Source organism: Mizuhopecten yessoensis, unplaced genomic scaffold (genome assembly GCF_002113885.1).
Source record: "Mizuhopecten yessoensis strain PY_sf001 unplaced genomic scaffold, ASM211388v2 scaffold10477, whole genome shotgun sequence".
Lineage (NCBI taxonomy): Eukaryota > Metazoa > Mollusca > Bivalvia > Pectinida > Pectinidae > Mizuhopecten > Mizuhopecten yessoensis.
The window spans coordinates 483022-505610 of NW_018408566.1; the positions used below are offsets into that span (position 1 = coordinate 483022).

The 22589-nt window shown below is 35.0% G+C and overlaps 2 protein-coding genes across 2 annotated transcripts; one reads left to right on the top strand and one right to left on the bottom strand.

Moving 5' to 3' along the window:
• Positions 1 to 7398: 7398 nt before the first annotated feature.
• LOC110460739 (coiled-coil domain-containing protein 65-like) lies at positions 7399 to 14444 on the bottom strand. Its single transcript, XM_021513843.1, has 10 exons — positions 14342 to 14444; positions 13095 to 13247; positions 12339 to 12591; positions 11547 to 11770; positions 11043 to 11240; positions 10373 to 10450; positions 9797 to 9937; positions 9173 to 9325; positions 8438 to 8655; positions 7399 to 7971 (listed from the first exon to the last, which is right to left on the bottom strand). Exons 2-10 carry the CDS (start codon positions 13233 to 13235, stop codon positions 7875 to 7877), a joined length of 1503 nt encoding a protein of 500 aa, XP_021369518.1. The 5' UTR covers positions 13236 to 13247; positions 14342 to 14444; the 3' UTR covers positions 7399 to 7874.
• A 147-nt stretch (positions 14445 to 14591) lies between these two features.
• LOC110460732 (flocculation protein FLO11-like) lies at positions 14592 to 22066 on the top strand. Its single transcript, XM_021513833.1, has 4 exons — positions 14592 to 14731; positions 16672 to 17191; positions 18016 to 18279; positions 19620 to 22066. The coding sequence occupies exons 2-4, from the start codon at positions 16834 to 16836 to the stop codon at positions 22064 to 22066; spliced, it is 3069 nt and encodes a 1022-aa protein (XP_021369508.1). The 5' UTR covers positions 14592 to 14731; positions 16672 to 16833.
• The last annotated feature ends 523 nt before the right edge of the window (positions 22067 to 22589 follow it).

A 22589-nucleotide genomic window follows, 5' to 3' on the forward strand; every position in this document is an offset into this window, starting at 1 on the left:
CACAACTTCGGGTGTTAGTTATCATATCTGGAAACTTTCGTTGAAATTGGTCCACTACTTTAGAATGAGTTGACAGATAAACGGATAGACACGCTGATTCCAGTATACCCCCACCCCTTCCACCCCCCCCCCACCCCTAACTTCGTTGCGGGGGTTTAATAAAGTGTATAATAGTTTTGTTATTAAGATTATTTTATTATTTTTAGATGATTGCATAGCTTTGTCTATAACACAATCTCAAACCTAAAGTAGTTCTCCAGAGGAAAGATTACTATGACAGAATACTTATCTATGAGTTATTACTGCTGCACATAACTTGAAAACATGCCTAACATAATAAAATGTTTTAGTATGATACAAAAACAGAAAATGTTTCGGTATTTATCATAATAAACATTGATGGTCAAATCTTCAAGGTTATGTGAAATTGGGCATTGATCATGTTTGGCATGCTAAAAAGTACTTAACCGGTTTTGATAGTACATACAAATGATTCTGTTGACAGAATACATATATAGGAAGTTTTTAAAGAAGTTTAAAATATAGACTACCATTGTAACTATATAAAGGCAAGTTGACAATGTTAGTTTTATTTTAAATTTTGTGAACATTTTGCATGTTTTTCCAATTAAAAGTATCACTACGCTTACTTTATGTCTACCAATATGACATATTTAGTATCAAAATAACAGTAGTTTTATACACTATACACTATCATAATTCATTTCGAAATTAACATTTGCCTGTGATATTTATCGGTCATTTTGTAAGGATACCCTCGTCACTCAACCTGGTGTTATGCAAGGAGGTCCACTACGGTTATCAGTAACAATTATGAATAATCATTAGAATAAAGGAAATCAAAGTGGGGGCCAAATGTTGACCCCACCTTTGTATTCCAAACGCAGGTACATGTAGCCTTTTTATCAATATAAAATAAATTCTTCATCCGACCACAATTGTATATTTAAGTAAACGAACCTTGCTTCCAGCGTAAAAAGTGCATGTACTCAAATAACTATATTTTAATGACATGCCGATAAATTGTCGAAAAGAACCCCACGATTGAAAGATAACATCATAACATTTGAGACGGTGCCACGTTCATAGCTGAAACAAAAATCCCAAACCGCTTTACTTTTCAAATTACTGAAGGAGGATAATTTAGTAAGATATTTGGACATGGAAAATAATGAAATGTAAATATAGATGCCAACACGATTATTGATATACATTCAAAAGCAAGTACTTATTTTTAAACTTAGCTACTAGTCGCTAACCACCAAAGTTACCCGCTTATCAAACACTGGAACTGGATAATTTTCAACTGGAACTGTCGCCAGGATGGCTGACTAATACCCCCCGCTTCCCCATCTAGTCTGATTCCCAATTTGGCCGAAACACTTGTTAATAAATATAAAAAGGGGAAAATAGCAGATCAAAAAGTAATCAAAGTTGTGCGTGTACATGTGTGCGGAGTACATAATTTCGAGAAGTTTGCATGAAAATTGTCGGAAGAGTTCTCAAGAATGACGAAAAAATCTCAGGCAATGTTCTTCACATGATGTACAATCTCAGGCAATGTTCTCAACATGATGTAAAATCTCAGGCAATGTTCTGTACATGATGTAGAATCTCAGGTAATGTTCTCAACATGATGTAAAATTTCTGGCAATGTTCTCAACATAATGTAAAATCTCAGGCAATGTTCTCAACATGATGTTAAATCTCAGGCAATGTTCTCAACATGATGTAAAATCTCTTGCAATGTTCTTAACATGATGTACAATCTCAGGCAATGTCCTCAACATGATGTAAAATCTCAGGTAGTGTTCTCAACATGATGTAAAATCTCTTGCAATGTTCTTAACATGATGTACACTCTCAGGCAATGTCCTCAACATGATGTAAAATCTCAGGCAATGTTCTAAACATGATGTAAAATCTCAGGCAATGTTCTCAACATGACGTAAAATCTCAGGCAATGTTCTCAACATGATGTAAAATATCGAGCAATGTTCTCAACATGATGTAAAATCTCAGGAAATGTTCTCAACATGATGTAACATCTCAGGTAATGTTCTCAACATGATGTAAAATCTCAGGCAATGTTCTGTACATGATGTAAAATCTCAGGCAATGTTCTGTACATGATGTAAAATCTCAGGCAATGTTCTCAACATGACGTAAAATCTCAGGCAATGTTCTCAACATGATGTAAAATCTCTTGCAATGTTCTTAACATGATGTACACTCTCAGGCAATGTCCTCAACATGATGTAAAATCTCAGGCAATGTTCTGAACATGATGTAAAATCTCAGGCAATGTTCTGTACATGATGTAAAATCTCGGGCAATGTTCTGTACATGATGTAAAATCTCAGGCAATGTTCTGTACATGATGTAAAATCTCAGGCAATGTTCTGAACATGATGTAAAATCTCAGGCAATGTTCTGTACATGATGTAGAATCTCAGGTAATGTTCTCAACATGATGTAAAATCTCTGGCAATGTTCTCAACATAATGTAAAGTCTCAGGCAATGTTCTGAACATGATGTAAAATCTCAGGCAATGTTCTGTACATGATGCAAAATCTCAGGTAATGTTCTCAACATGATGTAAAACCTCTTGCAATGTTCTTAACATGATGTACAATCTCAGTCAATGTCCTCAACATGATGTAAAATCTCAGGTAGTGTTCTCAACATGATGTAAAATCTCTTGCAATGTTCTCAACATGATTTAAAATCTCAGGCAATGTTCTCAACATGATGTAAAGTCTCAGGTAATGTTCTCAACATGATGTAAAATCTCTGGCAATGTTCTCAACATGATGTAAAATCTCAGGAAATGTTCTCAACATGATGTAAAATCTCTTGCAATGTTCTTAACATGATGTACAATCTCAGGCAATGTCCTCAACATGATGTAAAATCTCAGGTAATGTTCTCAACATGATGTAAAATCTCTTGCAATGTTCTTAACATGATGTAAAATCTCAGGCAATGTTTTCAACATGATGTGAAATATCTCAAGCATGATATTAATTTTCAAGAATGGTATTAACTACTATTACAAAACCAAACCATGCGGTAATACGATACCCTAGAATGTAAATAGAAAACTGAACATGCGTAGCGTCACCCACGGAGATCAACGAAAAACACTTTTATACGTTTCAAGTTTCGTAAAACCAATATAAAATGGGTGGAGTATATATCGCGATTATTAAGAAATGTAAACCACAGGGACCTTAGAATTGGTTACAGCTATATTTTGACTTAAACTAAGGTGTTCAGAGTAATTTCACAGTTTTGTCGCAGTCAGCCTGCCATTTTTTTTAAATATTAATGAGGGCGCGTGATTAAACATACAGTGTTGGTTGGTTTAGCGAAAAATGGCTACACTTCCAGCCGATCACACCACGGGTCTCGGTATGTTATAAATGCTCCGTAAAAAATCGTTTGATGCAAGTCAATTCAATAATTGTATTGCTCATTGATAGTTACAGAGTAACTTGAAGGCAAATAACAAAACAACAAGTATACAAAGAAACTGCCATAGTGAACAATATAGACACTTACACAGAAGCCAGGCCCACACTCCTCGGTTCAAGTGACTGTTTTATATTTAAGTCAAGTCAAGTATAATTTGCATATTATCAGAAGATAAAAATGAGTTAAAGTATTTGTGTCTAGTATAAAATAGTTTTGAATATATTGACTTATATAGTCCTTTCTCAGCTGTGCATTATAGCCACACCTAAAGAAGAAGTGTTCCTCATCGTCTAGAACAAGACAGTTTCTACATACTATTTGCTCTCTAGGTTTTTTTCTTGAGATTCATGTTGCTAGTTCAAGGTTATGTTCACACAATCTGAATTCTGTAAACAACATTCTGAGGTTTTTATTAGTGATAGATAGGTATTTTTCTTGGGCGTTTTTTTTCTTAATATCTTTATACGAGAATAATTTATTTTTATCCGTCATCGATTGTAGTTTCCTGTTAAAGTTGGTTTCAAATTCTTTAAAAATGCTAGTTATAATTCTATGAGAAGCACTCTGTGAGGATTTCGAGGCACAGCAATATTGCTAAATCAAAGTTTCACACCATGTCACAATACTTTTGAACGACGGCTTCAGTTGATTTTACAAGTTCACATATGAGGCATTTCTCCGTCAAAAACTCCATATCTGATATAATGGCCTGAAGGAATTCGGTCTGTAACCTGCGAACAGACAACGATACAGCCACTGACCACACATGGTGATGCTGACAAATCGAGAGGATACCCTATGTCAACATATCTACATAATGTAGCTTTTGATCGTACATAGAACACAGATCATCAGCGTTAACAAATTAACTTGTTATTGAGTACATATTTAACGTGTCACATTGTAATTGGGTCCGCTGGTGTTCGTACATAGAAAGGTTTTCACAGATGATGTCTTACAATTATTCTGAACCCATTGCTTCCTTGCATTTTATCTACAAACATACGCTACAACAGCTGGTTTGGAAGACTCCCCCATCAGCACGTCCCTGCACCATATCCCCATACAACTATAGGGTCCAGCTTGACATGCAGCACCCTCGATATCCAGGAGTTACGCTCACTTTCACTCCCTACACCCATGGAGTATGTCATAGCAAAATTAATGAGTCGGTGTGCGCCACCTTGTTGATGAGACACGAAGACTAGTTCGATCATTTGATATGTACATCAAAAGAATCTCGCGGTCACGTACCGGTAAAAATTGACAGGCTTTGATTTGAAGTCGGGCGTCTCTCCTTTGTAATCTTCAAAGGACATGTATCAGCCTAGCGATTGGTCAGGTTTTTTTTTACCTGAGACCAATCAAACAGCTTTCTTCGTGCCTTCAATTTTGCTATGACATATTTCAGAGGTATAGAGAGCAAAAGTGGGCGTAACCCCTGGATATCGAGGATGACAGTCTAGATATTATCCAGAATGCAAATCTACGAGAACTTTCCGTGAAAGGTCCTTAGTGTCGAGAGATTACTACTAACAACTGGAATGTTCATTTCAAGTTACTGATGGATTCTGGGGAAATATTTGCCGATGGACAAAACAAGAGCTTGAAGTGTATGATTAACTGTTAGACCACAGACTTAGATAGCTCATTCCGTGGTCAGACGGATCAAACCATTATAAAAACATTTGGCAGCTTGTAAATCAAAAATGAAAACAAAACACAAGCCTGTATTTTTTTAATTCCGAAATCTTAACCACAATCAACGATCTACATAATAGGTATGCTGATTGTTTGTTTTTAAGTATAATCCTTTGCTTGATTACCAAGCCAGTCCTGACTACACATTTTCCATTTTAGAGACGAAATACTAGCTGATCAATCTTCTGTAATACGATCTTACCAAATACCAATATCTTTGTGGTTGGGTTCGACGGCAATATTTTCCAGCGGACTGTATACATTCCAACGAGGCAGACTTTGTCCCTATTGTAGCTGGCTTGATTTTGCTTTCTTATGGGGCTGAATTTTTTGATTGGTTTATCAGGTCTGACAACAAAATCGTAGCCAAACGCATCGTGAACTTTCCATTTCTTTATAGTAACCGCCTAGCTTCCTAAAATATTCGGTGAAAGAACTTTCCCCAAACATAACGGCTTCCCTGATAGATGTTGACTGCTGACGGACAAACTTACAGCACAGGGTTTACAAAGACGAGGTTGAGGAATTAGGACATGTATACATTTAATGCAGTCATTCTGATATAACATGGAAATATGCTACAGGTATTTTCTTTTAAATGTCTATGTTTTTCACTATGTTCATTAGTGTGCCTTGTTATTTCATTGTTAATACTCCGTCGATGAAGCAGAAGACGCTTATCCTTCCGGAACACCTGATCTTATTATCCTTATAGTTTTCAATAAACTCCATGTAAAGATTTCCTTTGGTTTAAACAACATTTTATTTACAATTATGCAGTACATAATATAAAAAATATATGTGCATCTTGTCATCGTTAATATGTTCATCTTGTCATCGTTAACGTGTTCATCTTGTCATCGTTAATATGTTCATCTTGTCATCGTTAATGTATTCATCTTGTCATCGTTAATGTGTTTATCTTGTCATCGTTAATATGTTCATCTTGTCATCGTTAATGTGTTCATCTTGTCATCGTTAATATGTTCATCTTGTCATCGTTAATGTATTCATCTTGTCATCGTTAATGTGTTTATCTTGTCATCGTTAATATGTTCATCTTGTCATCGTTAATGTGTTCACCTTGTCATCGTTAATATGTTCATCTTGTCATCGTTAATATGTTCATCTTGTCATCGTTAATGTGTTCATCTTGTCATTGTTAATATGTTCATCTTGTAATTGTTAATATGTTCATCTTCTCATTGTTAATATGTTCATCTTGTCATCGTTAATGTGTTCATCTTGTCATTGTTAATGTATTCATCTTGTCATTGTTAATGTATTCATCTTGTCATCGTTAATGTGTTTATCTTGTCATTGTTAATATGTTCATCTTGTCATCGTTAATCCCTTCATCTTGTCATCGTTAATGTGTTTATCTTGTCATTGTTAATATGTTCATCTTTTCTTCGTTAATGTGTTCACCTTGTCATCGTTAATATGTTCATCTTGTCATCGTTAATCCCTTCATCTTGTCATCGTTAATGTGTTTATCTTGTCATTGTTAATATGTTCATCTTGTCATTGTTAATGTATTCATCTTGTCATTGTTAATATGTTCATCTTGTAATTGTTAATATGTTCATCTTGTCATTGTTAATGTATTCATCTTGTCATTGTTAATGTATTCATCTTGTCATCGTTAATGTATTCATCTTGTCATCGTTAATGTATTCATCTTGTCATCGTTAGTATGTTCATCTTTTCATCGTTAATGTATTCATCTTGTCATCGTTAGTATGTTCATCTTTTCATCGTTAATGTATTCATCTTGTCATCGTTAGTATGTTCATCTTTTCATCGTTAATGTATTCATCTTGTCATCGTTAGTATGTTCATCTTGTCATCGTTAATGTATTCATCTTGTCATCGTTAGTATGTTCATCTTTTCATCGTTAATGTATTCATCTTGTCATCGTTAATGTGTTTATCTTGTCATTGTTAATATGTTCATCTTTTCTTCGTTAATGTGTTCACCTTGTCATCGTTAATATGTTCATCTTGTCATCGTTAATGTGTTCACCTTGTCATCCTTAATATGTTCATCTTGTCATCGTTAATATGTTCATCTTGTCATCGTTAATATGTTCATCTTGTCATCGTTAATGTCCTAGAGAAAGTGAATGATGGGCGGATGAGCACATCTCAAAAGCTTAACAATGTGTGGTTGGAAATGTATAAAACAGATAGATAAATGTTTTAAAATTGATTTATTTACATTTAAATAGATGTACAGGTAAATACAATATGTATCTGTGTCATCAACACAGAGTGTACCACATGTACAAAATATCACAGACAATACACATCACTGTGTTATCTCCCTTTCTCACTTATTTACAGAAATTCAGCATAAAAGTTATGCTTTTTTCATACATGTATATAAATACTGTTAAGAAAAACAGCTCAAGTGCTTTTGTATTTGAATAAATGGGTCGTGGTCATTCTGAAGATATTTCTAATGTTTAAAACATTTTACTGCTACATCATCTATCAGGAAAGATCCTTCCTGAGCACTTATGTAAAAGTTCTCCACAGTGTGAAATAGAACTGTTTCTTACATATATATTCATGATGTTAATTTTCATTTCTTCAGTAAAACAGCACTGGAATGTTTTTGTTGGTTGATTTTTAATGTAAATGTTTTCTTGGTTGACACTGTTCACAACGACTAAGAGTGGAGCACGTGCTTGACCACATGTGCGGCCTCCACTACTGTCTGGGCGACAGGGCGACGCACACGGGGGTCCATCACTGGAACGTTCAACCTGGGAGAAAACAAGACATTTTTGTTTTATACCTATTTAATCAAGACATATTCAGAATTTTATGTTTTAAATCAAAGTCTAAAATTATGGTTACATAATATATGAAGAACTATTTAAACAGGTAAAACAAATACTTCAAGAAAGATATACTTCAGATTTAGTTTTAACATGGACTTAGATAGCGTCTTATCTAATTCTGTTTAACAAGCAAAGCCGTGCACATCATATAATTTTGTTTCAAAACAAAAAGTACGGTAAAACCTTGTTATGCTGCCAGCATTTGTCTACAGAAATTTTGGGGCTGTAAAGGGGTTTGGCAATATATTGAGGGAAATGTATAAAGGAATTCTTAAGAACAAGAGAAAAAGGGATATTGAAATATGTTGGTGGTAAACGAGATGGCAAATCTAACGAAGGGCGTTATATCAAGGTTTTACTTTACATTGAATAGTTGATTAGTACATACTTGACGTTTGTTTTGTTGTTGACGATGAAGAGTGGATTGACCTGGCTAAGGATCTCGTCGTTGACAGAGATACCGTCCAGGTACTGTTTGAGGAGGGTCCTAAGCTGCTGGTTCTCCTGAACTAATCCCTGCTTCTCCTTATCCAGTGCAAGTTTGTCCAGCATAACTTTGTTAAACCGCTTCCAGAAATTCTCCAATGAGGTGTACTCATGCATAATCTATGAAATAAAGGTATGATAACAGCTGACCTTTTTACACATGAAACGTTTAAATTTAACGATTGTACTATTGGACATTAAACTGGAATACCTGCCATTTTCAACTTCTCATAATCATTACATGTTTACAAGGTCAAATAATAAACTGCAAACATTTTTTTAAAAGCAATTTGTATCAGGTTTGTGAATGAGGGGTGTAGATGATTATAAACTATGCACAAATACAAGTTCAAAACATGAGGTTAAGACTTAGTATCACAATTGTGTACAGCTGTAGAAGAGCTTTATTGATATTCCAACTTTTACACACTCATACATTAGATGCAGACAAATTTGAAATTGTTCTCATTTACAGAAAAGGTTCTGATCATTATAAAATTCAATTCACACCCCTACAAGAGAATCAGACAATCTTAAATCTGTATAAACCTGCACAAGATTTCAGATAAGAAAACCTACTCCTCAGTTATTAATACCGTTATCATATCATTCTGTACACTTGTTACACAGTTCTCACCTGTACAAGTGGCTCGTTAGCCTGCTCTAATATGGCTGCCTCGACATCCTCCACCTCCTCCTTTGTGAGTGACGTGGCGTAGAACGGCAGCACCTTCTCCTCCTCCGTCTCTAGTTTCCTACACATCTCTGCCACCTTCATTATACTCTCCACCTGTTCATAACACAACGTTCAAATTTAACAACTTTTATAAAATGAGAAGTCAGAACTTATACTAAGATTTTTTCATAGGCAAACAATATCATATGAAAAAGAAAATAAAATTTATAGAAAACTTGTATTTGGATACAATTGTCATCTCATTCTCTGGCTGACATGTAATAAATCCAATATTTTTTTGCACCTTCATCATGTACAGACTTAAAACAGCTTTTATATTATGAGTCTTCTAAACTGATCAGGAAGTGGTCTTGGTGATGTCCTTGATACTAGTACCATTAGAATATGAAAGTGGATATGAAGTATATCATATTGTGTACATGGAATAAAGCTACTAGGATATTCTATCCTTTGGAACTACTAATAGGGTAACACCTTTGGCAGTCAGAGCTTCAAGTTTTTACTCTCAGGTTGAACCTTAACCTCTATTAATGGTACAGTTTAAGATAGTGGATATAAATTCACCTTCTCCCTTTGTCTCTTGAGCTCCTTTATACTAGCGTTACTCTCTAGGGTCAGTTTGGTCAGTTTGTCCCTCTCGCCCTCTCTCATTTTGTTCATTTGAGCCTTGAGTTCCTGGAAGTGTGCCAGCATCTTCTCCCTCTCCTGTAATACAGTGGTATAACGTAAGAAACACATAGGTAATTGCATCATTAAACTTTGGGTAGTATACAGTAATTACCTTACTGACACCAACAGCTTCTCTCCTAACATTTTTTACTGTGAAATAAGTGACACATTTACTTAGCGTTGTCTCCCACTTAAAAGTTATAAATACGCCCAATAGCTCCATAAAAAATTGGGATAAAATGTAAAATATCAAATATTTTGACACATCTCAGACAATACTACGGGGAAATGTTTATCTTTAACTTAATAACAACAGGACGTGCAGTAATATTTGGTGAACTAAATTGTTTACATCTGCAAATCCAATTATTTTCAAGGAATAGAAATATCTTACATGTATAGCCACCTGGATAGACCATAACTAGGGTAGTTTGTGTTTGGGTGAATGGCAATCTCTGACCTGAAACATACCTCTTTGATTTGCTTGTTTCTTTCCTCACATTCTTTTGCATTTGCTGACATCTTTCCTTTCAGCTGGGCTATTTGGTCCTGTTTGGAAGAGAAAATTATGATTGCAACCTGTATTCATTTTTCATTTAATTGTTTGCCATGAAAATCTCTCAAAAGTTGTAGTTAACTTTTAGAGAAACCTATATTTTACACATGACTTTCACTGACCCAGAATCTGTAGATTCTTCTTTTTCATGTTTTGAATAAACTTTAATATATATATAGTTTGAGAAAGCACTGAACATACACCAATTTCTAGATAACTGAGAGGTTCGTTCTTAAAACCATAGCAGGATGGTATAGAATTTCCTTTTCAAAGTACATTGTACACATGCAGATTTTGAAAATCTTAAGTACTTTCATCATAAATATGGAAACTTTTCATTGGCCTGAACATCAAATCTACTAGTTAGTCCTGGCATCATAGGACTAAAGTGTGAATCACAATCATAATGATCCTGGCATTAGGATAGTAATTAACTCTTTTACTCCTGAAATTTCATAATGAACTATTCCAACTTTTGAGTTGGAAGAGTTCAAATGTGTATTCAAGGGTAAATGAGTAAACATAAAACAAAACATGTTTTCATACTACTACAATATGTGACACTCAGGGAGGGATCACACTTACTGATATTCTCTGGAGTCTTCTCATCTGGGTATCAATTTCTTTCGCAGATTCATCATCTTTTTTCTTAAGTGTCTCAAACGCTGTCTTCCTTTCCTCTGTTGTTTCATTGTAATTTTTCAGGGCCACTTTGAACTGAAGCCACAGATTCTCCACCTTATCCTGTAGTGTGTGTCGCAGCCCATGCTTCTCCTCCATGTCCTGATGGGTAAGATATTTTTATCAAATCGTTTATGCCAGACTTTACCATAATATCCTCCTCACCAACATATATATACTGTCTTCTTTTTTGTGTACTGAAGGTAATTATTATGGACAGGTTGCAATATTTGATCTGATTGTGCAGTGTCTATCTGTCAAAGTTGTCCTTATTTGGTGGTAGGACTATAGAATACTTGGACTAATCATGTACCACAGATTTTTTGAGCACATGAAATATATATATATATTCACCTTTAAGTAGATACGTTGTTTATATCATCAAGAAAGAAAAAAACACAACTCTACCTTATTTCTGATTTCATCCCTTAAACTGTGGAACTCGGCTTTAGCTTCAGCTTCTTTCTCATTGAAATTCTGTTCCATGGCGAATAAAATATCTGCTATATCATTATTCTCCACATTGTGTTGGTCGACCATGATGGCGCGTTCAGTGTCGAATTCCTCGCGGACGATGGCAAGTTCCTCATCATATTCTCTATGTAATGTTTCCAGTCTCTCCTTCTGTAAATCTGTTCAAACACTTGGGAGTTAACAAAATTGTAAAACCTCACAAATCCTGACCTGGAACTAGTAAGTTTCCCATTGACTGCCAGGGTCAATGATTTACCACAAAATAAATAGATCTATAGAAGAATCTTAACCCATAGATTATTTATTGTTGGAAGCATGTGGATGACCAGTTTCTGATTTTTTACTTTTGAATGATGCAGTGTATAATATATATGTGACTGGTTGATGAGAAAAATGAGATATATATATAGCCACATTTTTTTTTCAAAAATAAAATTTAAAAAGTTTCCAAATAGAAAAATACAGGTATTCAATCTTAAAGATTAGATTCTTTTTCAGAATCTTTTCTGTTGTTGCCTTCTTAAGTCTCATGAGCAGCACAGAATGATCATATTAAAACAGCTGTCAATTTTCAGGTTTATATTTCCAAAGGTATAAAAGGTCCATGTCACCATCTCTCTACAAGCTAATTATGACTGTATTACATAAAAATCAACGGGGGTTAATTATAAAGTGTTTGACTACTAACTGTGTGTCAAACAAATATATGTTTAATAAGAGAATTACCGATAAGATTGTCAACATTCTGTAGATGACTACGCAGAGCCATGGCGTACTGTTCCTCGGCTTCCTGGAGGTCTTTGGCCAGAGATTTGATAGTAGCATCTTTTCTATCCACAATTCTCTCAAAGGTCTGACTTAGAATCTCAATGTCTTTTTTCAGCTCTTTAGATTTAGATTCCCTCATAATGTTCCTCCATTGATGGTTCAGTTTGTTCATATTAAACTTTGTTGCTCTTTCCTCCTTGGTTAATTTGTCCTGTAATAATAAATGCAAATGAACATGTCTTACTTGATAATCTATGAAAGAGTACCAAGTTTGTATATTTTCTTTCCAAAATGAAACAAAAAGACCCAATCCTAAATTAACAAAAACAGTTTCTTATGGGACAAGAAGAGAAAAACTATCTCAGTTTATCACTACTTGTGTCCGTCTTTTTGATTTGGTGGCAACGTTTTTTTTGAAATTTAAAACTATTTCTTCATTCAAACTGAAAAGGTTCAATGCAAATGTCAATTTCCTTGTAATTTATAATTGTTGAAATGCTGTTCTTATTTTGAAATTCTATCAAATGTTCAATTTAATGTGGTTTTAGTATTGCCTGTGATTTCCTGAAAAAACTTGGCAGGTGTACTTGTAAAATGACATACTGTAAGGACTTTTGGAAATTAATATAATCTTTGCTATCATCGCAAAACCTGAAAAAGGACCTTTTAGGTGTTATCTAATTACACATTGATCTGAGTCTTCATTTTATTTACCTTCAGAAACTGTGTAAGCATATCTTCCTTCTTTTTCTTCATTTCTTCCTCAGCTAAACGTTTGTTCTCTTCGTATGCAATTCTCTCCTCCTCTGTCATCTTGGACAGCTTGCCCGACTTTTTTGACTTCTTTTTAGGCATATTGGTTTTTTTCTGGAAGGCATACCAAACATCATTTAAAGCTCAATATAATGTAAGTCACACATCACCTGTCAAACTTTTAAGATATTTTATCATTGGGGGAACTGTTTCTGTCCATTACCACGTACATTACTGCATGCATACCTAACGTTTGTTAGCAGTAGGACTGCAACGATATATTAACATGACAATACTATACATATTGTGATACTGCAGTCATGGTACGATACATATCACAATACATATTGTAACAGTAGAAGCAAAGAGAAAAGATATGTTGCAAATTATTAATGGCAATATTTCAACTGGAAATAGACTAGGTCAAAAATGGTCATGACTTTAAAGTTTCACATATTTCATTTTTTTCAACGTGCATGTTGAGCTGGAACTGTCACTCACAATATGCATGTTGAACCGATATGAGTAGACGAAATTCAGAAATGACAAAATCCTGAAAATATTGTATGTGTATCGTAACCTCCAAAAAACTATTTTGTATCGTACTGTATTTAACTATTCGTGATGTATTATTGTGCAATATAACATTGTAGCCCTTGTTATCAGTTTTTTGGTGGTGATGGTAAACATTTAGTTTACGCGTCCGTGAGGATGATGAAGAAAATGAGGGGAAAATACTATTGCTATATCTGAAGAAAAGTAGACTTCCTTCTATTGTGTACTATAAGTAGACAGGCATAGAAACTGGACACCTAATTGCGTCGTTAAATAATGAAAACGGGATCTACTTGCTATTATAGACAAACGAAAGTGACTGCAAACTGACTACTCAAGTTAAATCATCTAGACTAAAAACAACGTGAAGTACGTTGCTGTTTAATTTATTCTTTCATTTTAACTTCAAGGCTCAGAAACTGTTCCTCAGACGCCAATATTGTAACTGTCAACCGAAAATCAACAAGAATATGATAACTAAATCAATTTCAGATTCCCTTAGTCAGCTATCGGTAGTTTCACCTCCTCGCAACAGTGTGACAGTATCAAGATATTATTCGCTTTGAAGCTGACATCATAACGTCTATCAAGACAAGACGACGACAGTTTTGAATATCCTATTCATTCAACTATGTCTATTTTCACAAACAAACCTTAGAACTGTACAAATGGGACGACAAGAATTCCTTTTGTAAAACACAGCCTCAACTATTTTGATGGTAACCACTGGATACTAAACTATGTCTTAAATACGCTTAGTTTCAATCCGGCTGCAAACCAAGTATATGAAAGACATGGATGAAGTAAAAACTAAATAGTCACCAGACCGGACTTGGTATCCGGAAAATATTCCGGATATTGAATGTCATTTTGTGTTTTATAGTTTTAGTTGCGATTGCTTACATCCGGTTGAAAAATACGGGAACCGCTTTCAACAAAACTTAGTGTTTTTGGTGTTGTATAATGTTATGTAAAAACCTGCTGTATTTCGGGACAGATTGGAGTGTCTCGTTTATCTACATGAAGCATACATTAATATGGTGGTAGGTAAATCGAATACAGCCTACAGGTCGTTGTGCGACTGGCGGCATGTTTTTTTCAGTTCCATAATAAATAGGCCTAATTGTGAATAATCTTTATTTTTCTTACATACGTGTTACCTATATAATGGTTAACTGTTACCCAAATGCAGGATTATTACCCATATTCAGGTAAAAAAGGGATACAGAAACAAAGCAGTTTGTATGCATTTATAAATATGTAGGTAGTTTGAAGTAAATACCAAAAAAGCAAGTCTACAGGGCTATTTTGGTTAGTTTAAATGAACAGATAACCAGGTTGTCGAAAACCACCAACTTGCGCATATACGCAAACTAGCCTATTATACGCAAGTTGGAGTATGGATTTGTTACTAAAAACAACCCAAATCACTTTAACAGTAACTTTTGCAAGATATTATTGAAAATCGCATTAATTTACGACAAGGTAAATACTATTTTGCTAAAAGATGATGACTGAAAGCGTTGGCTACTTAGAAACTTGATGTAACTTTACCGGAAGTATTGCATCTATTTTTGGTACTTTCCCACATGCAAATAAAGTTTATTTTTGCATTTGTATTATGTTTCATGAAAGAATAAATGCGACTTGGACAAACAATTTGAAAAAGTTTAGATTAAAGTGGTTTTGGCTATTTTTAGTAACAAATCCATACCCCTATTGGCGTATAATAGGCGAGTTTGTGTATGATACGCAAGTTAGTGGTTTTCCCCGACCTGATAACATGTTAAAACGAATGATTGCAAATTTCCAGCGATAAAAATGGAGAACGATGTTGAAAGGGTCCAGGGTAAAATCCTATTAATATCCCCCGCTTTCACCGAAACGGGGGATATTAATTTGTTTGTCCGTCCGTCTGTCAGTCTGGCACGCTTCGTTTCCATGCAAAAGCTGCAACGAATGTTAACCGATTTTCTTCAAACTTGGTAACTGGATTGAATGCCTTATATGGCCAAGTTTGATGACCGTTTTCAGCGGACCTTATTTGGCGGAGTTACGGATCCTTGAATAACGAAAAACGAAAAAAAATTGGATATTGTTCGATTTCGATGAAAATTGGTACAGTATATAGGGGTATTAGGGGACTGCGAAAAAAACAGCATAAGTATGTTAGCATAGCAACCACACTGAGGTTTCTGATTGGTCGCAATTTGTTTGATTTCGATGAAAATTGGTGTATAGGGAAATTACGGGACTTCAAATTTAATCGCATACATTTCATTGCCATATAGCAACTACACAGAGGATTCTGATTGGTTGCAATTTAGAAATTGCTCAATTTCACTCAAATTTAGTATGTACATTGTAGGTGTACTATGGCAATGCGATCCTTTTCTGATGCATCTTTGCGACTATGGGGGCAATTTAGGGTAGATCTGTAATGGTCCCCCATTACAATTAGTACTTGTTGCTGTAGATATTGTTAAGATGTTTCAACAAAATTGCTTATGCACATCCAACTCATGCTAAGTTTGCCAACCGATGTGATTTGTGCATATCTATGGATAATCAATGAGGTATAGGGCTTTTTTTTTTCTTAAAGTTTCAAGCTATACATATCTCTCAACAGCACAATACTCACATGTTTAAACCTAACCTCTATAATGTTTACCTACAATATGTTCTGCAAGCAGGGGATATAAATTCCACGAATTTGCTTGTTTTAAAAGACCTAAAGCAATTTTTAATAAAAAGCAGACATTATGGTCTAAATATCTTAAACCTCCTATATATTAAACAATTTAAACTGTTACTTTTGATTCTCAGAGTGTTGTTAAATGCATGACCAGGTGAGCAGTTCAGTCCTCACTAGTCTGGCTCTACTGTTCAAACATCTAATCTTATTCCCTTTATTTCTTCATATACACATCTTTAATTGTCAAAATCTTCAATGTTTACAGTGTAATGAAACTGTTTTTTTTAGTTTTCAGATGAACTTGGCTGGCACTATGGACAACATTTTTGAAAGTGTTTGAAAGAGGTCCGGTGAAAACAAGAAGATATTATAACTATTCAATTAAAAAATTAATATTACATTTGAGTATTAATTCCTGTAATCAAGCTCATCATACCTTGATGAAAAGTCATGGATTCATATGATCCTAACTGTGGCTTAGAGATGGACTGTGAAGAGAAGAATGATGAGGTATTTCAAACTTTCCTGTGTAGAGGCAATAAAGGGGTAGAGGTAACAGACCAAGGAGACATGTACATCGTTAAAAGTACCACAGACCTTTCAGATTTTGAAGACATAGCTGAAGGAGATGCAGAGTTAAAGAATACCTTTGAGTGTCCTGAGGAAGACATCAGTGAGGAAGATGCAAAAAGTTCAGATGAGGAAGATGATCGTAACGATAAGGACTGGACAGGAAGTGATGCTGCATCCTCATCCGATGGTAGTTCTAGTAGTAGTAGTGAAGACTACACTGATGAGGAAATGGGAAGTGAGTAGGCCCTTTCAATGTCTACACATCCTCCATCCAACTTCTTCCACACTTATCTCACATGATCAGAAGAAATCTTACACAATTATTTTGACCTGAAAAATATATATCTACTGGTATCTATATATAGTTATTTATTGAATTTGAGAATATAGAACATATGGAGCCTTAAACTTCAATTCAAGATATTTTATTGTTTCCCAAAGGATTGGACAACAGGCTTACGCGTTTATAAATCTTCTCCGATTTCGGTTACAGCTTATGTGATATCAAATAGTACATTAAATATTTAACATAGGGCTAAGGGGTTATGATTGACAGGTGATACAGATTTACTATTTAAGAGTTTGAATAATTTTGGAAATAGTGATTATTAAACTAATTGAAGTTTGAAGGACTGTAACTGGATAGATAGAAATTTTAGATATAAAAAGGTATAACAATTACAAACATACACAATGATACTTCTACACTACTGTACAATATCAATTAACACATGGAGCCTTATAATTATGATAATTAAGTTACCTAAAGAATTTTTGAAAATCTTATTTTTAGCACATGAGAATTTCAGCATTAGTATTTTTCTTCATTCGTTGAACTATTCATTTTTATGAAGAAATAGTTTTTTATTTGAATGAATTGCTGAATGATAATTAAAGATTTATTGGATGAAAATGGCAATATCAATTTGTGGATTATAATTGCTAAGCGACAATCTTATTATTCAAGATGTATAAAGTTCAGTTAGGGTACAATTTTTCCTGTTACAAACTACTTTTGTACTTTAACAGGTATATATAACATTCACTCTTTTGTTTCAGGTGAATTCAAAGATTTAACAGAGAAAGTGAAAGTCAATAGAAAGAAGAAAGTGGGCGGTGAAACTAACTTTTCTGTCTTTAGTAAGAAGAAAAAAGGAAGGAGAAAGACTGATGTTCCAGTAAGTGGTAGAAAAGGCAATGACAGCAGTAAAATTACTGTACTGAGGATTGGACTTGATAATCAGGTTCTGTCCCAAACCATCATCACTGATGAAAAAAGTGTTCAAATGGCATTGAAAAGTCTCAAGGATTGCAACAAAAAAGGTAGGTCATATAAACTGCTATTTGTTTCCCTTTTAACGTTGATCTGGAGTTGGATTATTTCCCCCCATTATGCCAGGTCCAATTCAGCTTGTTTATTTACACGAGCATGATGTGCTTTAATTTTGGGGATATGAAAATATTGCTCCCTGTCTATAAATTTCATTGGTGTATGATTAGACAATGTCTGCCTTCTATGAATGTTTCATGTCTACCTTCGTTTGTTCACATTCAATTTGGTATTTGCCGTCTAGCAGTATTTGCCAAAATTATCTTCTCAATCTTATGTCTTTTTTTCGTTTGTTCAATTTTTTCATTTGTTGCAATTTAGCAGAATTTTACCATCACACTTATCGTCATCATTCTGACAGCTGTATTTCTAAAATGAATCCTCAGTTTGAAAATGAGCATGATTTGTTAAAGTTCAATGTCACTGTCTGTTTCTAAAAATAGAATTTCACTTAAGAAATCCTTTCCCATGATCATCACTAGTGCTGTAGCTACTGAAATGTAAGTTACTATACGGACATACCTTAGGAAGATCAGATATGGGTATTATTGGTCAAAATTATTGTAATTTTATTTCTCTGTTGGCCGTATTTCCAAAAATGTGGTGTGTGGAGTCTCACACCGACTCTACATAGGGTTTGAGGACATGTACAGCTCTCATCTCCCAAAACTAGTTAGAATATGGGGGTAAATAACTAGTGTGCATCCTGTTAGAAGTCAGGATGTGAAATTTGTGAACCACATCGAGAAGACCTACTAACTAGGTTGTGATAAAGCAGTATATAAGAGCCTCAAATTATTTATTATCATTATCAATAAAGAGACTGCGCCAAGATGTCACAGTGATGCTATTGGCGCAGTCAGCAGCCGAAGGGAGATAACTCTACCAAAATTCACTACAGGGTTTCATGAACTCTGACAGGTACATTGGAAATAACTTCGACCAGTTTGAATATTGGCATGGTTGGTAAAAAGTCCCTTTTAATAATAAATAAAAGTAGGATTTTGCAGAAAGTGGCCTGTGGTCACTTTAGCAGCTTCTGGTATATTGTTTTAGAAGCTTCACACACACTTGGGTTTGACATTGAATCAAGGTTAAGTCACAGTTACTCAAAATAACATTTACAGAAAATTGGTTGTGATCACTCCAAAGGCAGGTCAACAATGGGTAGCTATGCTCACTTTCTGACATTTTGTTTTTGAAAAATGATAAATAAACTAGTTATAAACAACAAAAGAAGATAAAGGACATCAGTTTGATTTGAGAGTTATCTTTAGATTGAAAACTAAAATGTCTACATCTCTTAATAGCTCTTCATCTTTTGTTGTTGTAGTAAAAGCACCAGTTATGGCTTTGAAGAAAACCAAATTGAATGTACAACATGGTAAACAAGAGAGTACCCTCAAAACAATTCCAGGAAGGATCATTAAGGTGATCAAAGTTGTGGGACCAAAAGGTGCAACAATCATAGGCCAAGCACTGAATGCCAGGGGAGATTGTTCACTGAAAAAGTCTAACAACACAGCACTGAATGCCAGGGGAGATTGTTCACTGAAAAAGTCTAACAACACAGATTCAGTTCTTTGGAAGGAAAAAGCAAACCAAATGTCAGCTGATTTAATTCATGTGAGGAAGGAAGAGGTGACCGAAATGTTAGTAGATTCAGCAGAATCCAGGAAAGATTGGATCAATTCTACAGAAGTAACACAGACAGTCAGTACATTAAATAACTCCTCAAGTATATCCAAGGCAGTTGAAAAGGGAGACATATCATCAAATATAACAGTTTTTCCTGGCACAATTTGGAAAGGAGATTTCACTTCATCATTAGGAGCCTTAAGTGTTGGACAGGAAAACATTAGTAATGTGACTATCAAGCAGGAACCCAACAATGACTTTGAGCCTTGTAATTACACACCCATTCTAAAGGATTCAAAGGATGAACTTAAACCACGTTATAGTCATGTGACCTTCACACAGGAACCAAAGGACGACCTTGAACTTGATAGTAATATGGCAGTTCTACAGGAACCAGAATATAACAATGAACCTTGTAGTTACCTAGCTATCATGAACGACCATAACTATACTTGTAAGTCTGATGTTGATGTACCCTGTATCAAACAGGAACCTCATGATGACGTGCATGAGTTGATGAGGACAAGCACTGCAGTGACACAGACAATCCTGGAGGGTGACTCGTCATGTGGTAGATTTGTGGGGTCAAGTAGTGAAACAGAATATATTAGTTCCTTATCAGTTCCTTCTCAACCCACTCATCTTCATTTAAAAAGGAAACAATCTGCAGAGACAAATAAATGTCTAGAAAAGAAAGTGTCAAAGAGCATGAAATTGGATCAATCGGCATCATCACAGTCCACAGTGAAACCCCTATCATTTCAGCCGTTATCATCACAGTTGATAATAAAACTCCCATCATTAAAGTCTGCACTAAAATTCACACCATCTCATTCTGTAAAACAATCCACATCATCACAGTCCACAGCAAAATCCACATCCTCACAGTCCACAGTAAAATCCACATCATCACAGTCCACAGTGAAACCCCTATCATCTCAGCCGTTATCTTCACAGTTGATAATAAAACTCCCATCATTAAAGTCTGCACTAAAATTCACACCATCTCATTCTGTAAAACAATCCACATCATCACAGTCCGCAGCAAAATCCACATCCTCACAGTCCACAGTAAAATCCACATTATCACAGTCCACAGTGAAACCCCTATCATCTCAGCCGTTATCATCACATTTGATAATAAAACTCCCATCATCACAGTCTAAACTAAAATTCACACCATCCCATTCTGTAAAACAATCCACATCATCACAGTCCACAGTGAAATCCACATCCTCACAGTTCACAGTAAAATCCACATCATCACAGTCCACAGTGAAACCCCTATCATCTCAGCCGTTATCATCACAGTTGATAATAAAACTCCCATCATCACAGTCTAAACTAAAATTCACACCATCACATTCTGTAAAACAATCCACATCATCACAGTCCACAGTGAAATCCACATCCTCACAGTCCACAGTAAAATCCACATCCTCACAGTCCACAGTGAAATCCACATCCTCACAGTCCACAGTGAAATCCACATCCTCACAGTCCACAGTAAAATCCACATCCTCACAGTCCACAGTGAAATCCACATCCTCACAATCTACTGTACAATTCACATCCTCACAGTGTACATTACAATCCACACGACCACAGTCTACGGTAAAATCTACACCATCTCTGTTCAAAGTGAAACTCATTTCATCAAAGTCTGGAAAAATAATTGGTGACAATGTTGACAATAAAAAAACAAACAAAAATATATTACACCAGAACAATTTCCATAAAGATGAGGACACCATTCCTTGTCCATTGTGCAAGCTATGTTTTCCATCTATGGTGGAAATGGCAAACCATGCCGCTGTGCATTATGTCTACAAATCTATGAAGGATAAATACAAGTGTGATATTTGTAAGAAAATGTTCTCGTGGGATTATCAATTAACAATGCATCAATCAACAGTGCATGCATCTGAAAAACATAGAAAGATTAAATCCACATGCTCACAGTGTACATTACAATCCACACGATCCACACGATCAAATTCTACGGTAAAATCTACACCATCTCTGTCCAAAGTGAAACTCATTTCAGCAAATTCCATAGCAAAACTTACACCATTACATCCCATAGCGAAAACAATTGTACCATCACAGTCCACAGTAAAACTAACATCATCAAAGTCCTGAAAAATAATTGGCGACAATGTTGACTGTTAAAAAATAAAGAACAATTTCAAGAAAGATGAGGACACCATCCCTTGTCCATTGTGCAAGCTATGTTTTCCATCTATGGTGGAAATGGCAAACCACTCCGCTGTGCATTATGTCCACAAATCTATGAAGAATAAATACAAGTGTGATATTTGTAAGGGAATTTTCTCCAGGGATCATCAATAAACAATGCATCAGAAAAACATAGAAAGATTAAACAATGTGCCAAAGTGTCAAAAGGGAACAGAAAATATTTGTTGTAATTTAAGTTTCCCAGGCAATGATGATACAGTAGCTTGGACCATACATGTATTCTTGGACCTCAATGACAAAGTATAAAATATAAGATTAATTAGTTTATCGTAACCTGTAACAAAGATGATACAGTAGCTTGGACCATACATGTATGTGTAATCTTGGACCTTGATGACGAAGTATAAAATATAAGATTTATTGGTTTATCGTACCCTGTAACAATGATATAAATTGTACAGTAGCT